Source organism: Ovis aries, chromosome 3 (genome assembly GCF_016772045.2).
Source record: "Ovis aries strain OAR_USU_Benz2616 breed Rambouillet chromosome 3, ARS-UI_Ramb_v3.0, whole genome shotgun sequence".
Taxonomy (NCBI): Eukaryota; Metazoa; Chordata; class Mammalia; order Artiodactyla; family Bovidae; genus Ovis; species Ovis aries.
The window spans coordinates 215810809-215827463 of record NC_056056.1 but is presented as its reverse complement, the minus strand read 5'-3'; the positions used below and the strand labels follow the sequence as shown (position 1 = coordinate 215827463).

Sequence of the window (16655 nt, the reverse complement as noted above, 5' to 3'; positions counted from 1 at the left end):
CACCTGAACACCTGTGTGTTAGCTCCTCACCCCAGGGGCAGGTGTTTAGAAAGTCCTGGAGGTGGACGGACAGTACATGCATGTCAGTCGACTCCTGCATCAGGCACCTGGTTCCCAAACCCAGATATGCACACATCCCGGTCCCCAGGGAGCGTGTCATCACTGTGGATCCCAGCTCATCCCTGACTGATCTGCATAATCTTGGGGGTGACCTCATGGCCCTGGGTCTGCAAGGCAGCCTGGGCACCACCGCACGCAGCCTGCGGGCTTCATGCACCCCTTGGTCGGATGCTTACAATAGCCTCACCTGGGAAGTGTGTGTCATCACAGTGGAGAGAGAAGGACGCAGAGGCTCAGGGCTGAGTTATGTGGTGGTCCCTGTGCTAGTTGAGGGCGGAGCCGGACTCGGGTGGGCTCCTCTCCCGTGGAGCGGGCGGGCCGTGGGCTCCGGGGCTCCGGCTGACCGGCCCCCTCCGCCCCCAGATCTACATGCACCTGCGCTGCTACAGCTGCCCCAACGAGCAGCGCTACATCGTCCGCATCCTCTTCATCGTGCCCATCTACGCCTTCGACTCCTGGCTCAGCCTCCTTTTCTTCACCAACGACCAGTACTACGTGTACTTCGGCACCGTGCGCGACTGCTACGAGGGTGAGGACGGCTCAGGCGGCAGCCAGAGGGTTGTGGGGGAGCTGGGAGCTGTGCACCCCCACTTTGGGGGCTGGAAGACCCTCTTCCCGGCTTCCTTCTGGAGGGGCCACCTGTCCCTTCTTGAACCCCTTCAGGGTTTTCCATCCCTAGGTTTTCAGGTCCCAGCACACGTGTAACCAGTTGTCACCTGCTGAGACGCTTCACAACGGCCCCCAAACACCTGCACAGACACCCAGGATCAGGGCTCCTTTCTCAGTGCTGGCATCTCTGGTGGGGATGGGGGCAACAAATAAGTGGCTCATTGGTAGAAAGGGCTTCCCTTCTGTGGAAGGGAGGGTCCTGTCTGTCCTGCCCTCTGCACCATAAGTTAGTTAAGGGACAGGGCGGGGTGGGCCACCTGTGTTTTAGCTCCACAGCCCAGGGACAGGTGTTTAGAAAGTCGTGGAGGGACAGTTCATGCATGTTAATCGACTCCTGCATCAGGCACCTGGTCCCCAAACCCAGCCATGCACACTGGTCCCCAGGGAGTGTGTCATCTCTGTGGATCCCAGCTCATCCCTGACCGATTTGCATAATCTTGGAGGTGACCTCGTGGCCCCGGGTCTGCGAGGCAGCCTGGGCACCACCGCACACAGCCTTCATGCACCCCTGTACCGTGAGGCACAGGTGGGTAAGGGGCTTGTTCAGGGTGTATGGTAAGGTAGTGTAGCGGCAGGGCTGGGCCTCCCTCCCTGTGTGTCTTAATCCTGAGGGCTTTGTCCCAGGAGGAGCTCGCTGCCTTTCAGGGGGCAGTCCTCATGTGTGGTGTGGACGCGTCACTTGCTCCTGTGCCCAGCTCCAAGCACCCAGCCAGGCCCCATGCTGGGCTCCGGGCAAGATAGCCCTCACCCCGCCTGCCGTCCAGGAATCTGTGCGGCCTAAACAGTCAGCGCAAGGAGACAGGGGTGCTCTCTCCCAGTGGCCCTGGCTGGGGTTGGGGCAGCGGTGGGGCAGGAATCAGGGTCTTAGAGATGAGTCAGCATCTGCCAGGCAGTGGCATGGATGAGTATTCATTCTGGGCAGAGAGGAATCTCCGTGTGCCAGTTTTGGGGTGCTGGGAGCTGTGGGGGGAGTGGGGGGCCAGCCATGGCCAGAGGAGAGGCCAGTGGCTGGAGGAGATGGACCTGGGAGGCAGGGATGGGGACATACACAGCCTTGGGGGCGTAGAAGGAAACAGGCTTTCTTTTTAACTGACGATTCACAAGAATATGACATGACTGGAAACTGCAGTTTAGAAAATCTCCAGGTGCTGAGTGGGTGAAGGAAGGGGAGGCCAGAGACCCCAGGACAGGTCGCAGGCCAGCGATGCTTCGGCCTGTCCCCAGGCAGGCCAGCAGGGAGAGGAAGGACGACCCTTGAACTCCAGACCCCTGCTCTGACGCCCACCCTTCTCAATGGTTCTATGCTTTCCTGGCTTCTCCCCATACCTGCGCTGATGGTTTTGGGTGGAATGACCAAACATGGTTTTCCTTATGCCAGGGCTCTGACCACAACTGGTTACCTGCTTCCCAGACCCCGGGGCAGGGGGGCTGCTTTGCCCTGGCCCTTGGAGTGCAGCATGCTTGGCCCCAAAGAAGCTAGAGTCTCTCCTCTCATCTCACTTTGAACCTGTGTATCCCTGAAGACTTGCAGGGCACAGGAAGTGGTCTTTGAACGTGAGGAGAGAATGCAGGCACCGGTGGGGCCCCCCAGCCCTGCAGCACCGCCGGCCTCCTTTCCCGCCCAGCCCAGCACATCCGTTTTTCCAGTGCCAGCGGAGCTCTTTCATCCTGACTCCAGCATCCCCTCAGAAAGGCCTTCCCGTGGCTCTGGCTCCCAGCCCCTGTTTGCAGTTAAGCATGGACAGTGTGTGAGCCTGGACTGTCAGCTCCACGAGAGCAGACACGGGCCGAGAGCCCGGGTGACAGAGCCCGCAGGTGAGAGGTGCTCACGCCATCTGTATTTTTTGAACGAATAAGGGAAGACTGTGCTTCACTGCAGGGGGTGCAGGTTCTATCCCTGGGTGGGGAACTAATAAGAACGTGTGTGCGGCTTGGCACAGCCAAAACAAGAAAAGACTTAAACACCTGCTACACGCCTTGCAGTCCCCCACATGACTGCCTCGCTGAGTCCCCAGGCTGGAGGCCCTGCCTGGCTCTGTCAGGTGAGAATGTGGCAGCTGGGCAGGGACTCTAGAGCCGGATGTTCCCGGAAGTGGCGGAGTCCCCAGGGAAACCACTGGGCACCTAGGCAGTGGTAAAGCCTGGGGATGGCAACGGTGGGCTCCCTTTTCTGTTCAGCTGCCAGCCTCACTATGGTGCCCAGGAGCAGCCTCTGCCCACTGGTTTCTTTGGAAGCAAAAAGCACTTCCCTACTGGGGGCCTGGGGTGGGGCTATCCTGTGTGATGTGGGGCCAAGTATAGGCTCCCTTCTCTCCGGGGCCCTGAAGACTGGGGCTCATGGCAGAAGTGGGGACCACCCGGGGCCTCCAGCCCATCTCACTCTGGGCCCCAGAGGCAGCAGCAGATGGTCGGCAGCTACTCCATCCCAGAACCCTTTTGTTCAGGTCCAGCCCGTCCCATCCTTCCAGCCACACGAAGGTCCTCACAGGAAGCCTGCCGCCCTGCGAAGCATGTCTCCTAGCAACGCTATTATCCGCTTGGCCTCTCCGAAGGAGTTTACAAACAGCGCCACAGCTGCCTTGGAGTTCAGGCTGCCCCCACGTCCACCAGCTCGCAGTGTCTGAGTCGGTGGGCCGGGCCCTGGCCTGGCCTTTTCCACACCTCCCTCTTGGTGCTCTTATCTGCAGCTGCCCACAGGAGCCGCCCCTGCAGAGTTGATGATGGGGTGTGTGGCGTGCTGCAATTCTTGGGGTCGCAGAGAGTCGGACACAACTGAGCGACTGAACTGAACTGTGTCTCTTAAAATTCAAAAAGAACCGAGCCCACTTCGCCTTCATTCTCCCTCCCACCCTTCCTCCTCAGTGTCCCAAAACTCGGAAAGGGACACGAATCGACTGGGCTGGGGGCCTCTTATTTCAGATAGAACCTGCCCGTTGTGTAGGCCGGCTCAGAGCCGGACTCTCTGTCTGGCCTCTTAAAGACATCTGCTTTTTTTTTTTGAACAAAATTAAAACAACTGAAATTTTACTTTTATTGAAGTAATATATGCCCTTGGTTGAAACAAAACTGCCCCAACTCCTCCTCACTCTCAAGGTCATCCTACTTTCAACTCTTTAAACTGGTTTCATTTGCTCGAGTGACCTAAAAATAGGTTATTTCTTAGCTTTCCAGTCTTATGTAGGGTTACATAGTGACTTCCTGCTGCAGAAGAGTTTTTGTTTTGGTTTTGGGTTTTGGTTTTGGTCACACCATGCAGCATGTGGGATCTTACTCAGTTCCCCCACCGGGGATTGAACCCATTCCCCCTGCGGTGGAAATGCAGAGTCTTAACCACTGGACTGCCAGGGACGTCCAAGGAAGGCTTTGAGTGAGGTATCCTATCTCCAGCTGCAGCACACACACGCACGTTTTCTTTCCTTCCTCTTTTTAATATGATCGTATCTTTATTTTTCTTTGTCTGCATGCAGTGTGCGGATTATACATCTGTAACTGTTCAGGGCTCAGCCTTACAATGACCCAAGACGACGTTTCCTTGTTCAGCTTTGTTTTCCCTCTGGTTTCTACTTGTCTGCCTCTTTGGCTTGCTGTTTCCTGTTTCTTATCATTAATTTATCCCCCCAGCGCTTCAGTTGAATAAAACAAGAAGCTCTCCTAGCAGTCTCCTAGCTCCGGGTGTTCCAGGTGGCGATCCTCCTGGAGCCCCGCCCTCCTTACTCCCATCTGGACTGGTTGTCCTCGATGCCTCTTGCTTTTCAGCTGTTGTCCTGGGTCTTTCCTTCACCGTCAGTCCAGGAATCCTGCCGTCTTCCTGTGAACCGCCTGTTCCCTGGGTGCCGTCTTTTCCGTGTCTGAGGTTTGCCCTTTTTGGTGAGCACACATCTTCCAGGGGCTTCCTGAGAAGACAGGTTGCATGGGAGTTCTGTTTTCTGAAATCTGAACATTATCTGCAAATATCTTTATTATAATGTTTAAGTTCGTTGGTGTTCAGTGGGAATATGATTTCTGAATTGAAAATCATTCTCCCTCTGAATTTTGAAGGTGTGTTTTTAACCGCCTCTTAGCTCCCAGTGTTGTTTTTGGAAAGTCTGCTCGATCCTTAATGCTTGTATGTAACTCTTTTTTTTTTCTCCCAGCTCTTTAGTATCTTGCCTTTATCCTCATTGTTCGGAAATCTCACAAGAGATGGGGTGTTCATTGTACAGGGCATCTGGTGGGCTCTTTCAGTGTGGATACAACTCATATCCTAAGGTTCTGGGAAATTTTCCTGAATGTTTCTTTGGTAATTCCTTCCCCTCCACTTTATCATCCCTTTCTGGAGTAAGTTAAGTAGCACGTTGCACTTTTGCATTGAGCCTCAAATTTCCTTTACAGCTTCTTGGCATTTTCCATCTCTTTCTTTGTTCCGCTTTCCAGGAATTCTTCTGGTTATGTTTTAAATCTTTACCTTTGAGCTTTCTGTTGAAGGTTTTGTTTCCTGTATCATGTTGTAAAATGTCAGGAGCTTTCCCCTGCTCTTTCTCCCTTGTTCCTGGTTTTGTTCTCTCTCCGGGGATGCTAAGTACATTTTTCTTCTGTTCCCCACTTTATCTCTATCTCTTGAGTTTCTTCCATTTGTTTGCTTACTTTGCTCTTTGACCTTTGAATAAGAAGCTTTCCTCAAATGTCTGGTGTTCTTGGCTATTTTTTTTTTTAAATATATTTGAGAATGGGGCTTGGGCTTTTCAGGTGGCACAGTGGTATAGAATCTGCCTCCCAGTGTGGGAGATGCAAGAGACACGGGTTTGAACCCTGAGTCAGGAAGATCCCCTGGAGGAGGAAATGGCAACCCACTCCAGTATTCTTTCTTGGGAAATCCCAGGGGCAGAGGAGCCTGGCAGGCTACACTCTGTGGGGTTGCAAAGAGTCTGACATGACTGAGCACATACATAAATAGAGGAAATACCAAGTACACATGGGAGCCCAAAGTAAGAAATCTAAAACAGTGGAAAAGAAGAATGGGTCTTAAAACTGCTGGGCCTTGTCCCAGTTGGGTGGAGGACATGGATAGGACGTGGGACATTTCCTCTGCCTTTTATTTACTTTTTTTTTTTTTTTTTTACTGCAGCATATGGGATCTTATTTCCCTGACCAGTGATTGAATCCGCACCTCCAATAGTGGCAGTGGGGCATCTTAACCACTGGACCACCAGGGAGGTTGCTCCTCTGCTGTTTGCATGCAGTGATGGGGTAGACAGGACATGAAGGCTCTTTGATTCTGGGCCTCTTTCCCCAGGGAATAATGTTCTCATCGCCTTCTAGGAGGAGGAAGCTGAGGGGCTGAGCTATAGCTGGGAAAGGGCCCTGGACATCTTCCCTTCGTGTTCAGACATCCTGTTTGTATTTTCTGCAAGTCTCTTCATTGCTGCCCTTACCTGGGCCAAGTTCTGTGAGGGCAGACCCATCTCAACTGTCTCGAAAGGAAAAAGCCAAGAGCACCACCTGGAGATTTGTAGCTGGTGTTCACATCTGTACCCACAGCCATCAGAGCTGCCTGGCGTGCCTGGTTACACAGGTTCCTGGGGTTCTTACTGGCTCCCTCCTGTCCCCAAGTCAGTGGCCACGCCACACCTTCCAGAGCTTTTGTGACATCCCCCTGCCTCATGGCACCTGCTGCCTCTGGGACCATGTCCTTACCTTTGAAGGTTTATACCTTTCCCCCCAATTCCTTCTCATTTCAGCGCCATTTCAGGGGAGAATGGAGGTAAACCCTGTGAACTGGAGCTAGTGATTCCATTATCTAGGGAGAAATGGTTGCTTGCCCAGTGCCCCTAATGGAAGTGTTAGTTGCTCAGTTGTGTTCAATTCTCTGTGACTCCATAGACTGTAGTCCACCAGGCTCCTCTGTCCATAGAATTTTCCAGGCAAGAACACTGGAGTGGGTTGCCATTCCCTTTTCCAAGGGATCTTCCCGACCCAGGGATTGAACCTGGGTCTCCTGCATTGCAGGCAGATTCTTTACCGCTGAGCGTCTACTGCCTGGTAAAGGCCAGAATTTACAGAGCTGGGAGTGGAGCACCAGGGTACACAGGGCAGGCAGATGGTGCAGCGGTGGGATCCAGCCCCCTTGCCTGCATTTAGTGCTTGATTGGGGTAGGGGTCGCCCCTAAAGATGACTCTGAGACACCCTGGGGAGTTCAGTGGCTGGAGAGGTGCGGGTGGCTGAAGCTCAGATGGGGAAACGCGTCCACGGCTGCTCTGGGTGGGCACTGTCTTGCTAATAGGGTTTGGGTGGCACTTCACAGTTCACCACATGGTTTTTCATTACTGTTAGCTCATTCTTTCATCTCAGTTACCTGGTAGAGTATCTGTTATCATCCCCATGTTGCACATGTGAAAAAAAAATTCACATAGGCTAAGAAATTTGCCCCAAGTTGTTACCTAGAAAGTAACTGCCAAAGGCCAGACTCTGGTCTGGGTCTCTGAGGTCCAGGAATTGCTCTGCGGCCAAGCTTGGGGAAGGAATACAGGACCAGGTTCTTCCTTGCAAAAGTGTGAACTCTTGTTCAGGGAAGAGGTTTTACATGCACGAGAGAAGCAAAGAATGGCGCTTCTTCCACCCAGTTTCCAATTTGGGACGAACTTGGATTCCTGGATTTGGGTCCAAAGTGAAACTTCTTCCCAGGTGGGGAGAGTGCAATTGAGGACCACCAGCTTGAGGACCCCCAAAGACTCAACGACCAGTGTGCTGCCAGCAGGACTCACGGGGCTGGTCGTGGCCCTTGCTGGCCACGGCTCTGAGAGAGCCAGGAATCAGAAGAGCTCAACCCATCAGGATAAAGACAGGCAACGAGAAGAAACCAAAGAAGACAGACCGAAGTCAGCTTTTTGGACGGCAAGGAGCAGCAGTGAGCAGGAACAGCAAAGGGCAGAAAAGCCAGAGGGAGGAGGAGCAAGGGCCAGTGCACGGCTCAGAGTCCGGGGTTGGCGCTGAGGGAGGACCCCACCCTCCTGGCTGTAGCACATGCATCTGTTATTGTCCGTGATGATCAGCAGCCACTGGAAAAGCGGGAAAGAATGTTCGGGTGCCCCCTGTTTGCTAAGCAGTTGGATCTGGTCTTTTGCCTCTGATTGTGTGCCTTTGTCTCTAGTTCATTTAAGATTTGGTGTCTAGAATGGAGATGGAAGTTCCAGGTATCTGGCTGTCCAGGGTTAGCGAGAAAGAGAGCAAGCCCATTCTTTCTCTGATGCTGGATGCTCCCTGTGGGCCCCTGTGGTCACTTGTTTGTCTGGGGTCTCTCCAGGGAACCAGAATGGGAGCTGTGGTCAGGTGAGAACCCCCACGGTTAATCTTTTTTGCTCTTGTGACATTCAGGGCCAGCTTATCTCTGTCCCCTGGCTGTGTGTTGAGCTGTCCATTTTAAACACACATGCTGGAGTGTGGGGGTGGTATTTTGCATGGCTCTGTCATTTCCTAGGAAGGGCATTGATTTGTCCAGATGGTCAGTGGGTCTTGGTGTGGGCTGGTTGAGTCATCTCCAGGAGATTCTATCTTGTTTCCCTTCTCCAAGATGCATTATCTACTCACTAATGATTCTTTTAACAGAAACCATCAGCAGATCAGGATTTTACAGACTGTCTGGCCCCAGAGCACTGATCAAAGGTCAAAAATCCTGAATTGGGAGAGATGGATGAAGTTTGGTGATCTCACCAGTTGAATGCAGAGCTGCATATGGACAGAGAGCTGGACCATATAATTCACGAGCAGGCTGACGTATGTTGCGACACAGGACAGGATGTGAGCTCAGGCACCAAGCTCTTCCCAGAAGTGGATTGCAAGATAGCCTAGTTTGGTGATTCTGGACAGAGGGGCAGAGGAACCTTGGGCCCTGTGGCCTCTCCCTTGGACTTTGGTGACTGGAAGTCCAGTTACCTTGGGGAAAGTGCAGCTTCCCAGCCCGTGAGAGGTTGAGCACCTTGAGCGCAGGACTGAGTGAGGGCCTCACCCATAGCCCTCCTCTCTGAGCCTCACCTGGAGCTGTGGCCTGTGTCCACCCGATCGTTTCTTCCTTGCTGATTGAGTGTGGAAGTGCCAAGCCCTTTGATCGCTGTGGGGGTGGGCCTCGGGTCCTGCCTGCAAGGTGTTTACAGAAGACAGTGGGTAACACTGCGCAGTATTCACTGTGAGCCCAGCCTCGAGATAAGGCACCACACTCTCAGCCCTGAGCCCCGTCCTCACCGCAGCCCCCACCTGGGAGCAGCTGTTATCCCCGGCTTAGAGATGAGGAAACCAAGGCCCAGAGCTCTGAAGAGATTGGCCACACAGCTCCTAAGTGGTGGAGCCTAAGCGGTGGGACACGCAGGCAGTCTGGCTCCAGGGTCCCTGGCTTGCTGCCCGCTTTAGGCTGCTTCTTGTACTAGAAGGAGCAGGTGGATCCACAGAGATTGTGGGGTGTGATATGAACATGGCGATGAGACAGGGGACCAGCCAAGGACAAGGTGGCGTCGCAGCTGGGTCTGCCTCTGGGATTTAGCAGAGCGACCTGAATGTACCCCCAAGGGGAGGCCTGAGAGATCATGGCATGATGTGGGGACTCCAGAAGAGGTTTTATGTGCATTTCACTCACTTGGCTGTATACACAACTACCCCAAAACAGGCTCATGTAAAACAGCCGTTTATTTTGTCCATGAATACTACAGGTCAGGAATTTGGACAGAGCACACTGGGGACAGTTTGGCCCTGCTCCGTGGTACCTGGGACTGAGCTGGAGAACCTGAAGGCTTGGGGATGGATCATCTGATGTCTGGTTTACTCACGTTGCTGGCAGTTGATGCTGGTATCAGCTGGGGACCTGGGTTCCTGCCACATGAGCCTCTTCATGTGGACTCTTCACATGGACCAGTGTGGGCTTCCTCTTGGCGTGATGGCCGGGTCTAAGGGCCAGCATCTCAAGAGAGGATAAACCAGAAGAAGGAGGCCTTTTCTGGGCTTCCCTGGTGGCTCGGTGGTAAAGATCTGTCTGCCAGTGCAGGGGACATGGCTTCGATCCCTGATCTGGGAAGCTCCCACATGCCTTGGAGCACCTGAGCCCTGCACCACAGCCGTTGAGCCTATGCTCTGGAGCCTGTGTGCTGCAGCAGCCGGAGCGCATGCGCCCTAGAGCCGGTGCTCCCCAACAAGAGAAGCCACCGCAATGAGCAGCCCATGTGCCGCAACCAGAGAGGAGCCCCCGTGCTCGCCGCAACTGGAGAAAAGCGTGCACAGCAGTGGAGACCCAGCACGGCCAATAAATAAGTTTTTTAAAAAGTTGTAAAGAAAGAAGCCTTTTCTAACCAGAACATCAGATGTCAAAACGCTTTGCTTCCCCTATGGTCTCCCCGGTTCACCCAGATTTGAGAAGAGGGAAGAAAACCCTCATCTCTCAGCAGAGGAGTGTCAGCGTCTGGGGATGTGTCTGCCTTTGGAAAAATGCCATTGACTACAATATAGCTGGACCGTTTGGAAGAGACACGTCCACTCCTCTTGGCCTTATATGGTTTTGGATAAAACCGTATTAGTAGGCTGACATCAGATTTGGCTTGATGCTCCTCACCTCCTGCCTTCAGATGCCCAAAGTTCCTATCAGTGGAAAGTGATCCGGAGGCCAGTCAGTGGAGATTCCCACCATATACAGGGCGCTGAGCCTTGTCAGGGGACAGCAGGCCCCCAGGGAAGGCGGGCAGATAAACAGCCGTGACCGCCGATGCGGAGGGTGCCAGCCACTCTCCTGAGCACCTTGCGTGCTCACAGAAACCCCACCACCTCCTAACTTGATAGGCGCTCTTTTGGGCCCTGTTTAACAGATGAGAAAACTGAGCCACAGGGAGGCACCCAGCAGAGCCACATTGGGAACCCTCCGCTGTGTGTCTCTAGGGGGATCGTCACAGCATAGGTGGCCGGTGCTATGGGTCCTGTTTATACAGGGTGCCACCTGGGCCCCTGTTTCACAGCCCCAGACATGAACCCTTAGTAGGTTAGACCAACTGAGGGGTGTACAGCCCTTTCCAAGTTGCTAAAGGCCGACTTTTACCTGCAGACGTATGGCCAGGGTCTGCTGTACTCCAATTCCAGGCAGTCAAGCTTCTATGTTAGTATATGGCAAGGGCTGGGCCCATGCTAATCCCAGTCGGCGATCACACTCTGGCGGGGAAGGGCTGCCTGGTGTCTGCAAATCAGCAGGTTCTGTGGATGTGGGATGCACAGGTCCCCATGGTGATGGCCAGGGACTTCTCAGGAAGGGTGATGTCTGACGGGCTGATGGTTCCAGGAGTGCAGAGGGCAGGGCACAGGCAGTGGGACCCCTGAGGGCAGAAGCACGAAGGGCATAAGACCCTGCCAAGGGGAGGGGGGCACCTTGTGTTGCTGGGAAGGAAATGTGAGGGGTGTGCAGGAACCAGGCTACCTGTTGAAAGACCTTGAGCTGAGCCAGGGGCCTGCTCTGGGAGCCTCGAAGGCCTTTCTGATGCACGCGGATGGCAGGTCAGATGAGAAGGGGCTTGCTGGCTGCAGGGCTGCTGGTGCGTCTCCCTAGATCTTATCCCCTGACCCTGCCTTGACCCACCCCTTGGCCTCACTCCTTTGCTGGACGCCTGTCCTGTCCCTGCCCCGTCCCCTGGTCTGCCTCCTGCACCTCTCCTCCATGCGTCCTCCTCCTCTCTGTGCCCTGGCTTCCGGCACATCCTGGTACTTCTAGCACCCTGCAGGCCGCAGCCTTCATTTGCTGACCCCTCAGAAGTCCTCTGACCAGGAGACCTATTACAACGTGGTGCTGTATTTATAGCACTCACAGCATACTTCTACTGAGCCCCCGTTGGTGGCTGTTGCAGATTTTGTATCTTTGTGGGCGATGTCAAGCTGTGTCCTGATTCAGAACACGCTGGCCCAGCTTCCTGAAACATTTGCATTGTATTTTGGGCACCTCTCATACGTTTTGTTGTAGCTTATCGTGCTATAGGCTAAGATGCTGCTACACGCTGATGAATGCATAAGGGTTCTTTCTGTCTCATTCTTGCTGAGAATTTCTCCTGAGATCCTTCTGGAGAATGTTTAATTGTTGCTTGGTCATAAAACTGTGATCTGTAACACAGAAACAGGAAAGTATATAAAACTAGTAAACAATTATAAGGCTAAAACCCAGAATGTGCACCCTGCCAGCTCTTCAAGCCCCCAGCCTGCCTGTCCAGCTCGCCCCTCACAATCCTGCATTGGGTGGTAATCACGTTCTTGCCTTTCTTTATGGTGAGCCCGGCAGCGTCTGTGAGCACCGTGGTTTAGCTGGGCCGGAGTTTGATTATACGAGTGGAATATCCACTGTGGGTTCTTACATTCCTGAGGTCCGCCCCCCACCCCCGCCACTTCCAGTCCTCCCCACCTCCAGTCTCTGCCTGTGACTGTGGTTCATTCACTTTCATTGCTGTTTAGAATTCCACCATCTGTTTATCCGTTCTGTTGATCTGAGTGGTTTTCTCTGGACTTTGTTTTCACAGCCTTGGTCATCTATAATTTCCTGAGCCTGTGCTATGAATACCTCGGAGGGGAAAGTTCCATCATGTCAGAGATCAGAGGGAAGCCCATCGAGTGAGTATGAAGTCCCTGGGAGCCCTCCCTACCACCCTGTTTCCTGGGCCTGACGTTCTCTGAGCCGTCCTGGCATCAGCCGGTCACACAGACCATCTCTGCCTGTGACCTTGACCTACTCTGCCTCTCTTGCACCTCCTGAGCGAGGTCATTCACTGGGACTCTGGGGAGGGCCTGCCTGGCTCTTTCTCTTCCTGTCCTTTCTTGTTTACCTATGTTTTCCCTCTTGCAGCTTTCACATTCAGTGCCTTTCAGGTTGATTTGTTATCCCAAGGGTTCCTGCCACACATGCTGTGTCTCTCCCAGTGCTTGTCCTCAGGCTCAAAGACTGCCCAGGATCCGAGCTTGATCCCCACCCTGCCCCGCTCCACCCCGGCTTGTGAAGGAGAGTGAGGGTGGCCTGCCCCCGCCCTGCTTTCCTGAGTCCCAGCTCTCTTTTTGCTCACCCGCCCTTCTCCACTCGCCTCTTCCAGGTCCAGCTGTATGTATGGCACCTGCTGCCTCTGGGGAAAGACTTACTCCATCGGGTTCCTACGGTTCTGCAAGCAGGTGGGTAGCTCCTACAACTGCGCTGGTCACAGGTTGCAGGCCAGGGACCAGGAGCCTGGGTCTGTGCCCTGGAGCGGCAGCTGCAGGGACTAGGCTACCCCTGGTTGACAGAGCAGCAGAGGCAGGCGTCAGGCCAGGAGGACCCTGCTCCCGGCCCACCAGCGGGGTCCCCATTTCCTGCGAGGCACCCTCTCCTCGTGCTGTCAGGGATGCACGAGCACTAGCGGGGTGTCCTCAAAGGAGCATTGGCAGGTACCCCAGGCAGGAAGTGCCCCCAGATGCTTGCTCATTTCATCCAAATCTTGATGTGTGTGTGCGAGTCAGAGGAAGTGCATGGCGATTCTAGAATCTCAGTGTGAAAACTTATCTTCTGTGGCTAGAGCCAGGAGGGTTTCTGCGTTGAGGAACACGATGGAACAAACCTGCGCAGCCTCTGGTTCTTTCCCCATTTCCTACTTGGCAGGCAGCCCAGCAGCTCCCAGTTTCCAGATCCGCCCTCCCAGTGGTCTCGAGTGGCCTGGGAGGAGGCAGCATGGTGTTGTGCTCAAGTGCCTGGGTCTGGGTCCCTGACCGTCTGAATTTGAATTCTGGCCTCTCCTCTTGACTGTGTGACTTTGGCTAAATTACAAAACCTCTCTGAGCTTTGGTTTCCTCTTCTCTGAAATGAGTATAATGATACTTAACCTCAAGGGATGGTTTGAGGAACAGATGAAGGAAAGCCCTTAACACAGCCCTGGCTCTGAGCCTGCCATCCCTTGCTCAGGAAGGCCTCAGGCACCATGCCCCGCTGGCAGGACCCTGGCTTCATCTCCACAGGGCCCATCAGCCCATCCAGCATCGAGCAGCATCATCTTGGGAAATGAAACTCACACCCCATCCCCAGACCTGCTGGAGGCTGGCCTCTCTGCTCTTTCCTGGGCAGGGCCACGCCCTGTGCACAGCCCCACCCACAAAGCCCTGCTTGGACAGCCAGTCTCCAGTTCTTCCAGATCTTCCTTCCCTCGGGTGTTTCTAAATTCAAAACCTCCCCGTGGGACCTGCAGGGAAAGAGTTCACACTGTCCCGGCTTCAGGGTGGGGCCTCTCAGAGCCTTTGTTTACTAGTGCTGGCCCAGCTGTGACTCTCTGAGCTTCTTCTTGGAGGATCAGATTGTGTACGAAGTGTTGATGCCAGATCACTAGCTTGGTTGCCTTGTTGGAAATTACTCCCCAGCCTCGTGGGCCCAGATGTTCCGCTGCTGGTCCTGGAGGTGGCGGGGACAGGTAGTCAGAGGCGAGAACTAAAGAAACCTCTCACCCTTTCCCCTTGGAGAGAGGACACCGCGGCTCTGTCATCAGGGCCACTGTCTGGGTCTGAGTCTTCTGTCGCTTCAGCCAGCCCCCACCATGCTGAGCCAGGGTAGCACCAGTGCTTATTTGGGACACGCTGCTGACCTTCCCCAAAGGTGCTGATCCCGCTTCCTTGAGGGGGTGGGGAGCAGCGGGGTTTGTGGGCATCACCCATCTAACCCCATCATGCACGCCTCTCATCTTGGCAGCCCTGCAGCTCAGCTCGCCCTGGGCTCCCCTGCAAACCTCACTCAAGCCCCTCTCAGATCAGAAACTTAGGGTTCCACAGGTTACTTTCTCTGCTCTGAGGTCCTTGCCCCATTTGGAACCACACCAGCTTAGCCTTTGAAAGCTAATCCCATCTCCCCAAGCAGGACCTTGTGGCAGACATTTACTGGGTTTCTAGAGAGTGGTAAAGTGAAAGTCGCTCGGTCATGTCCAACCCTTTGCAACCCCTTGGACTATACAGTCCATGGAATTCTCCGGCCAGAATACTGGAGTGGGTAGCCTTTCCCTTCTGCAAGGGATCGTCCCAACCCAGGGTCAAACCAGGTCTCCCGCATTGCAGGCGGATTCTTTACCAACTGAGCCACCAGGGAAGCCCAAGAATACTGGAGTGGGTAGCCTATCCCTTCTCCAGGGGACCTTCCTGACCCAGAAATCAAACCCAGGTCTCCCACATTGCAGGCGGATTCTTTACCAACTGAGGTACCAGGGAAGCCCCTAGAGAGTGGTGCTTCTCATAATTACATGGGCCCTGCAGTTCCCCTTGGCATTTACTGGGGCCTCTGGAGGGACTTGTGGAAACTCGACTGAGGGCTTCTTTCAGTGGCAGAGGCCTCTGCTGAGTGCTCAGAGGTGGGAGACCTCCAAAGGCAGCCTGTGTGGTCTTGTGCTTCAGTCCCTGCACAGCGACCCTGCCGCAGGGGGCTGGTTACAACCATCCTTCACGCACAGCCACTCAGAGGCCGAATGACTGCCCCCTCGAGCTTCCGCAGTGGGTAGTTGATGAGGCCAGAATTCAGACTCATGTCGGGACTCCAGGCCTTTCTTGGGCTTTGGGCTACTTCCTATTTTGGGGTCATCCCCATCGTCAGTAAAACCCCAGCTCAACATAAATCCTAGACCCAGGCCCAGAGCATGGGGCAGAGGGCCAGACCTGGGGTGGACGAGGAGGCCCTCACCCACCCAGAGTGGGAGGCCTGCTCCCCGCTGCCACCCTCACACCAGCACTTAACCCCTCGCCCTTGTCTGCTGTCTGCCCCTGGGCTGAGCTCGTGCCCCTGGCTGCCCCCTCTGCCAGTCCTCCCGTCTCTAGCATGTCCAGTGGTCGCTCCTGTGGGCTCTCCGTCTCTGTGTCTCCTCCATTCTTCCTTCACACCCTCCTGTCTTCGCACGCAGCTGCATCGCCCTATTACTGTCTCATGTCTTCTGCAGACAGCAGTTCCCCCGGGGGCAGGACACTGGGCCTCTCCCATCCCCTGGCTTCTGGCACCAGCCCAGCTGGCCAGAGGAGGTGCTGCCTCCGTGGTCCGTGTGCTCAGCCTTGCCTCTTGCCTTCTCCCCAACAGGCCACCCTGCAGTTCTGCGTGGTGAAGCCACTCATGGCCGTCAGCACCGTGGTCCTCCAGGCGTTCGGCAAGTACCGGGATGGTGACTTTGAGTAAGTGGCGGGTCCCCTCCTCCAAGGTGCATGTGGGGAGGAGTGGGCAGCTCTGCCCAGAGGCTCAGGCTCTGGCTGAGGGAAGCAGTGGCCGCAGACTGGCCCCACGCCTGTGTCTGTCGTCTGAGTGGAGGGCAAGCCTGACTCCATCTGTCCTCACGCCTCTCTGCACCCCTGAATTGCCAGGGCTGGAGCCTGGCAGTGGTGCCATCACACTTGGCCCTGCCTCTGACAGAGGAACATCTGTCACCTTCAGGCAACAGAGTGGGGCCCCTGGGGGGAGGGGGGGCAAGAAGGGACAGTGACCATTCCCAGGGAGGGGACGAGAGAGCCAGATCCCTGAGGTCCCCAGCTCGAGTCTCTTCTGCGTGGATTGGCACACCCCACTTGAGGGTTTAGTGAACATGACTGTGTGTCTAGGCCCTGAGCTTGCACACACACCCCCTGTAACCCTGCACGACAGTCCCCGGGGGTCGGTGAGCAAACAGAGGCTCCGAGGGAATGTAATGTGGCTCAAGTGAAAAGAGCCAAGCCAGGTTCTGTCCCTTGGACCATCAGGCTGAGGCCCTGCCCCCAAGGCCGCCTGGAGTCATCTGCCAGGAGCGTGGGCAATGGAGCTGCAGGTGGCAAGGCTCACCGGTGCCCTGCCCACTTCTATCAGTGGCTTGGGGAGCACTGCTCAGGGAGCCTTCTGAGAGCCATGTGAAGGGGCATGCGGGCAGGGCAAAGGGGG

The 16655-nt window shown here is 54.9% G+C and overlaps 1 protein-coding gene and 1 long non-coding RNA gene across 4 annotated transcripts in view; both read left to right on the top strand.

Annotated features, from left to right (window-relative positions):
• TMEM184B (transmembrane protein 184B) overlaps nucleotides 1-16655 on the top strand; it is a 51038-nt gene that overhangs the window by 28033 nt on the left and 6350 nt on the right. For all 3 annotated transcript variants that reach the window (XM_027968106.3, XM_004006989.6, XM_060413554.1), the window contains exons 3-6: nucleotides 484-649; nucleotides 12292-12382; nucleotides 12856-12931; nucleotides 15831-15922. In XM_027968106.3, the coding sequence (XP_027823907.1) occupies nucleotides 484-649; nucleotides 12292-12382; nucleotides 12856-12931; nucleotides 15831-15922 (425 nt within the window). The remainder of the gene's footprint in view (nucleotides 1-483; nucleotides 650-12291; nucleotides 12383-12855; nucleotides 12932-15830; nucleotides 15923-16655) is intronic.
• LOC132659502 (uncharacterized) lies at nucleotides 2491-5450 on the top strand. The gene is made up of 2 exons (XR_009600036.1): nucleotides 2491-2604; nucleotides 3234-5450. It is a non-coding gene; the product is annotated as an uncharacterized LOC132659502 (long non-coding RNA).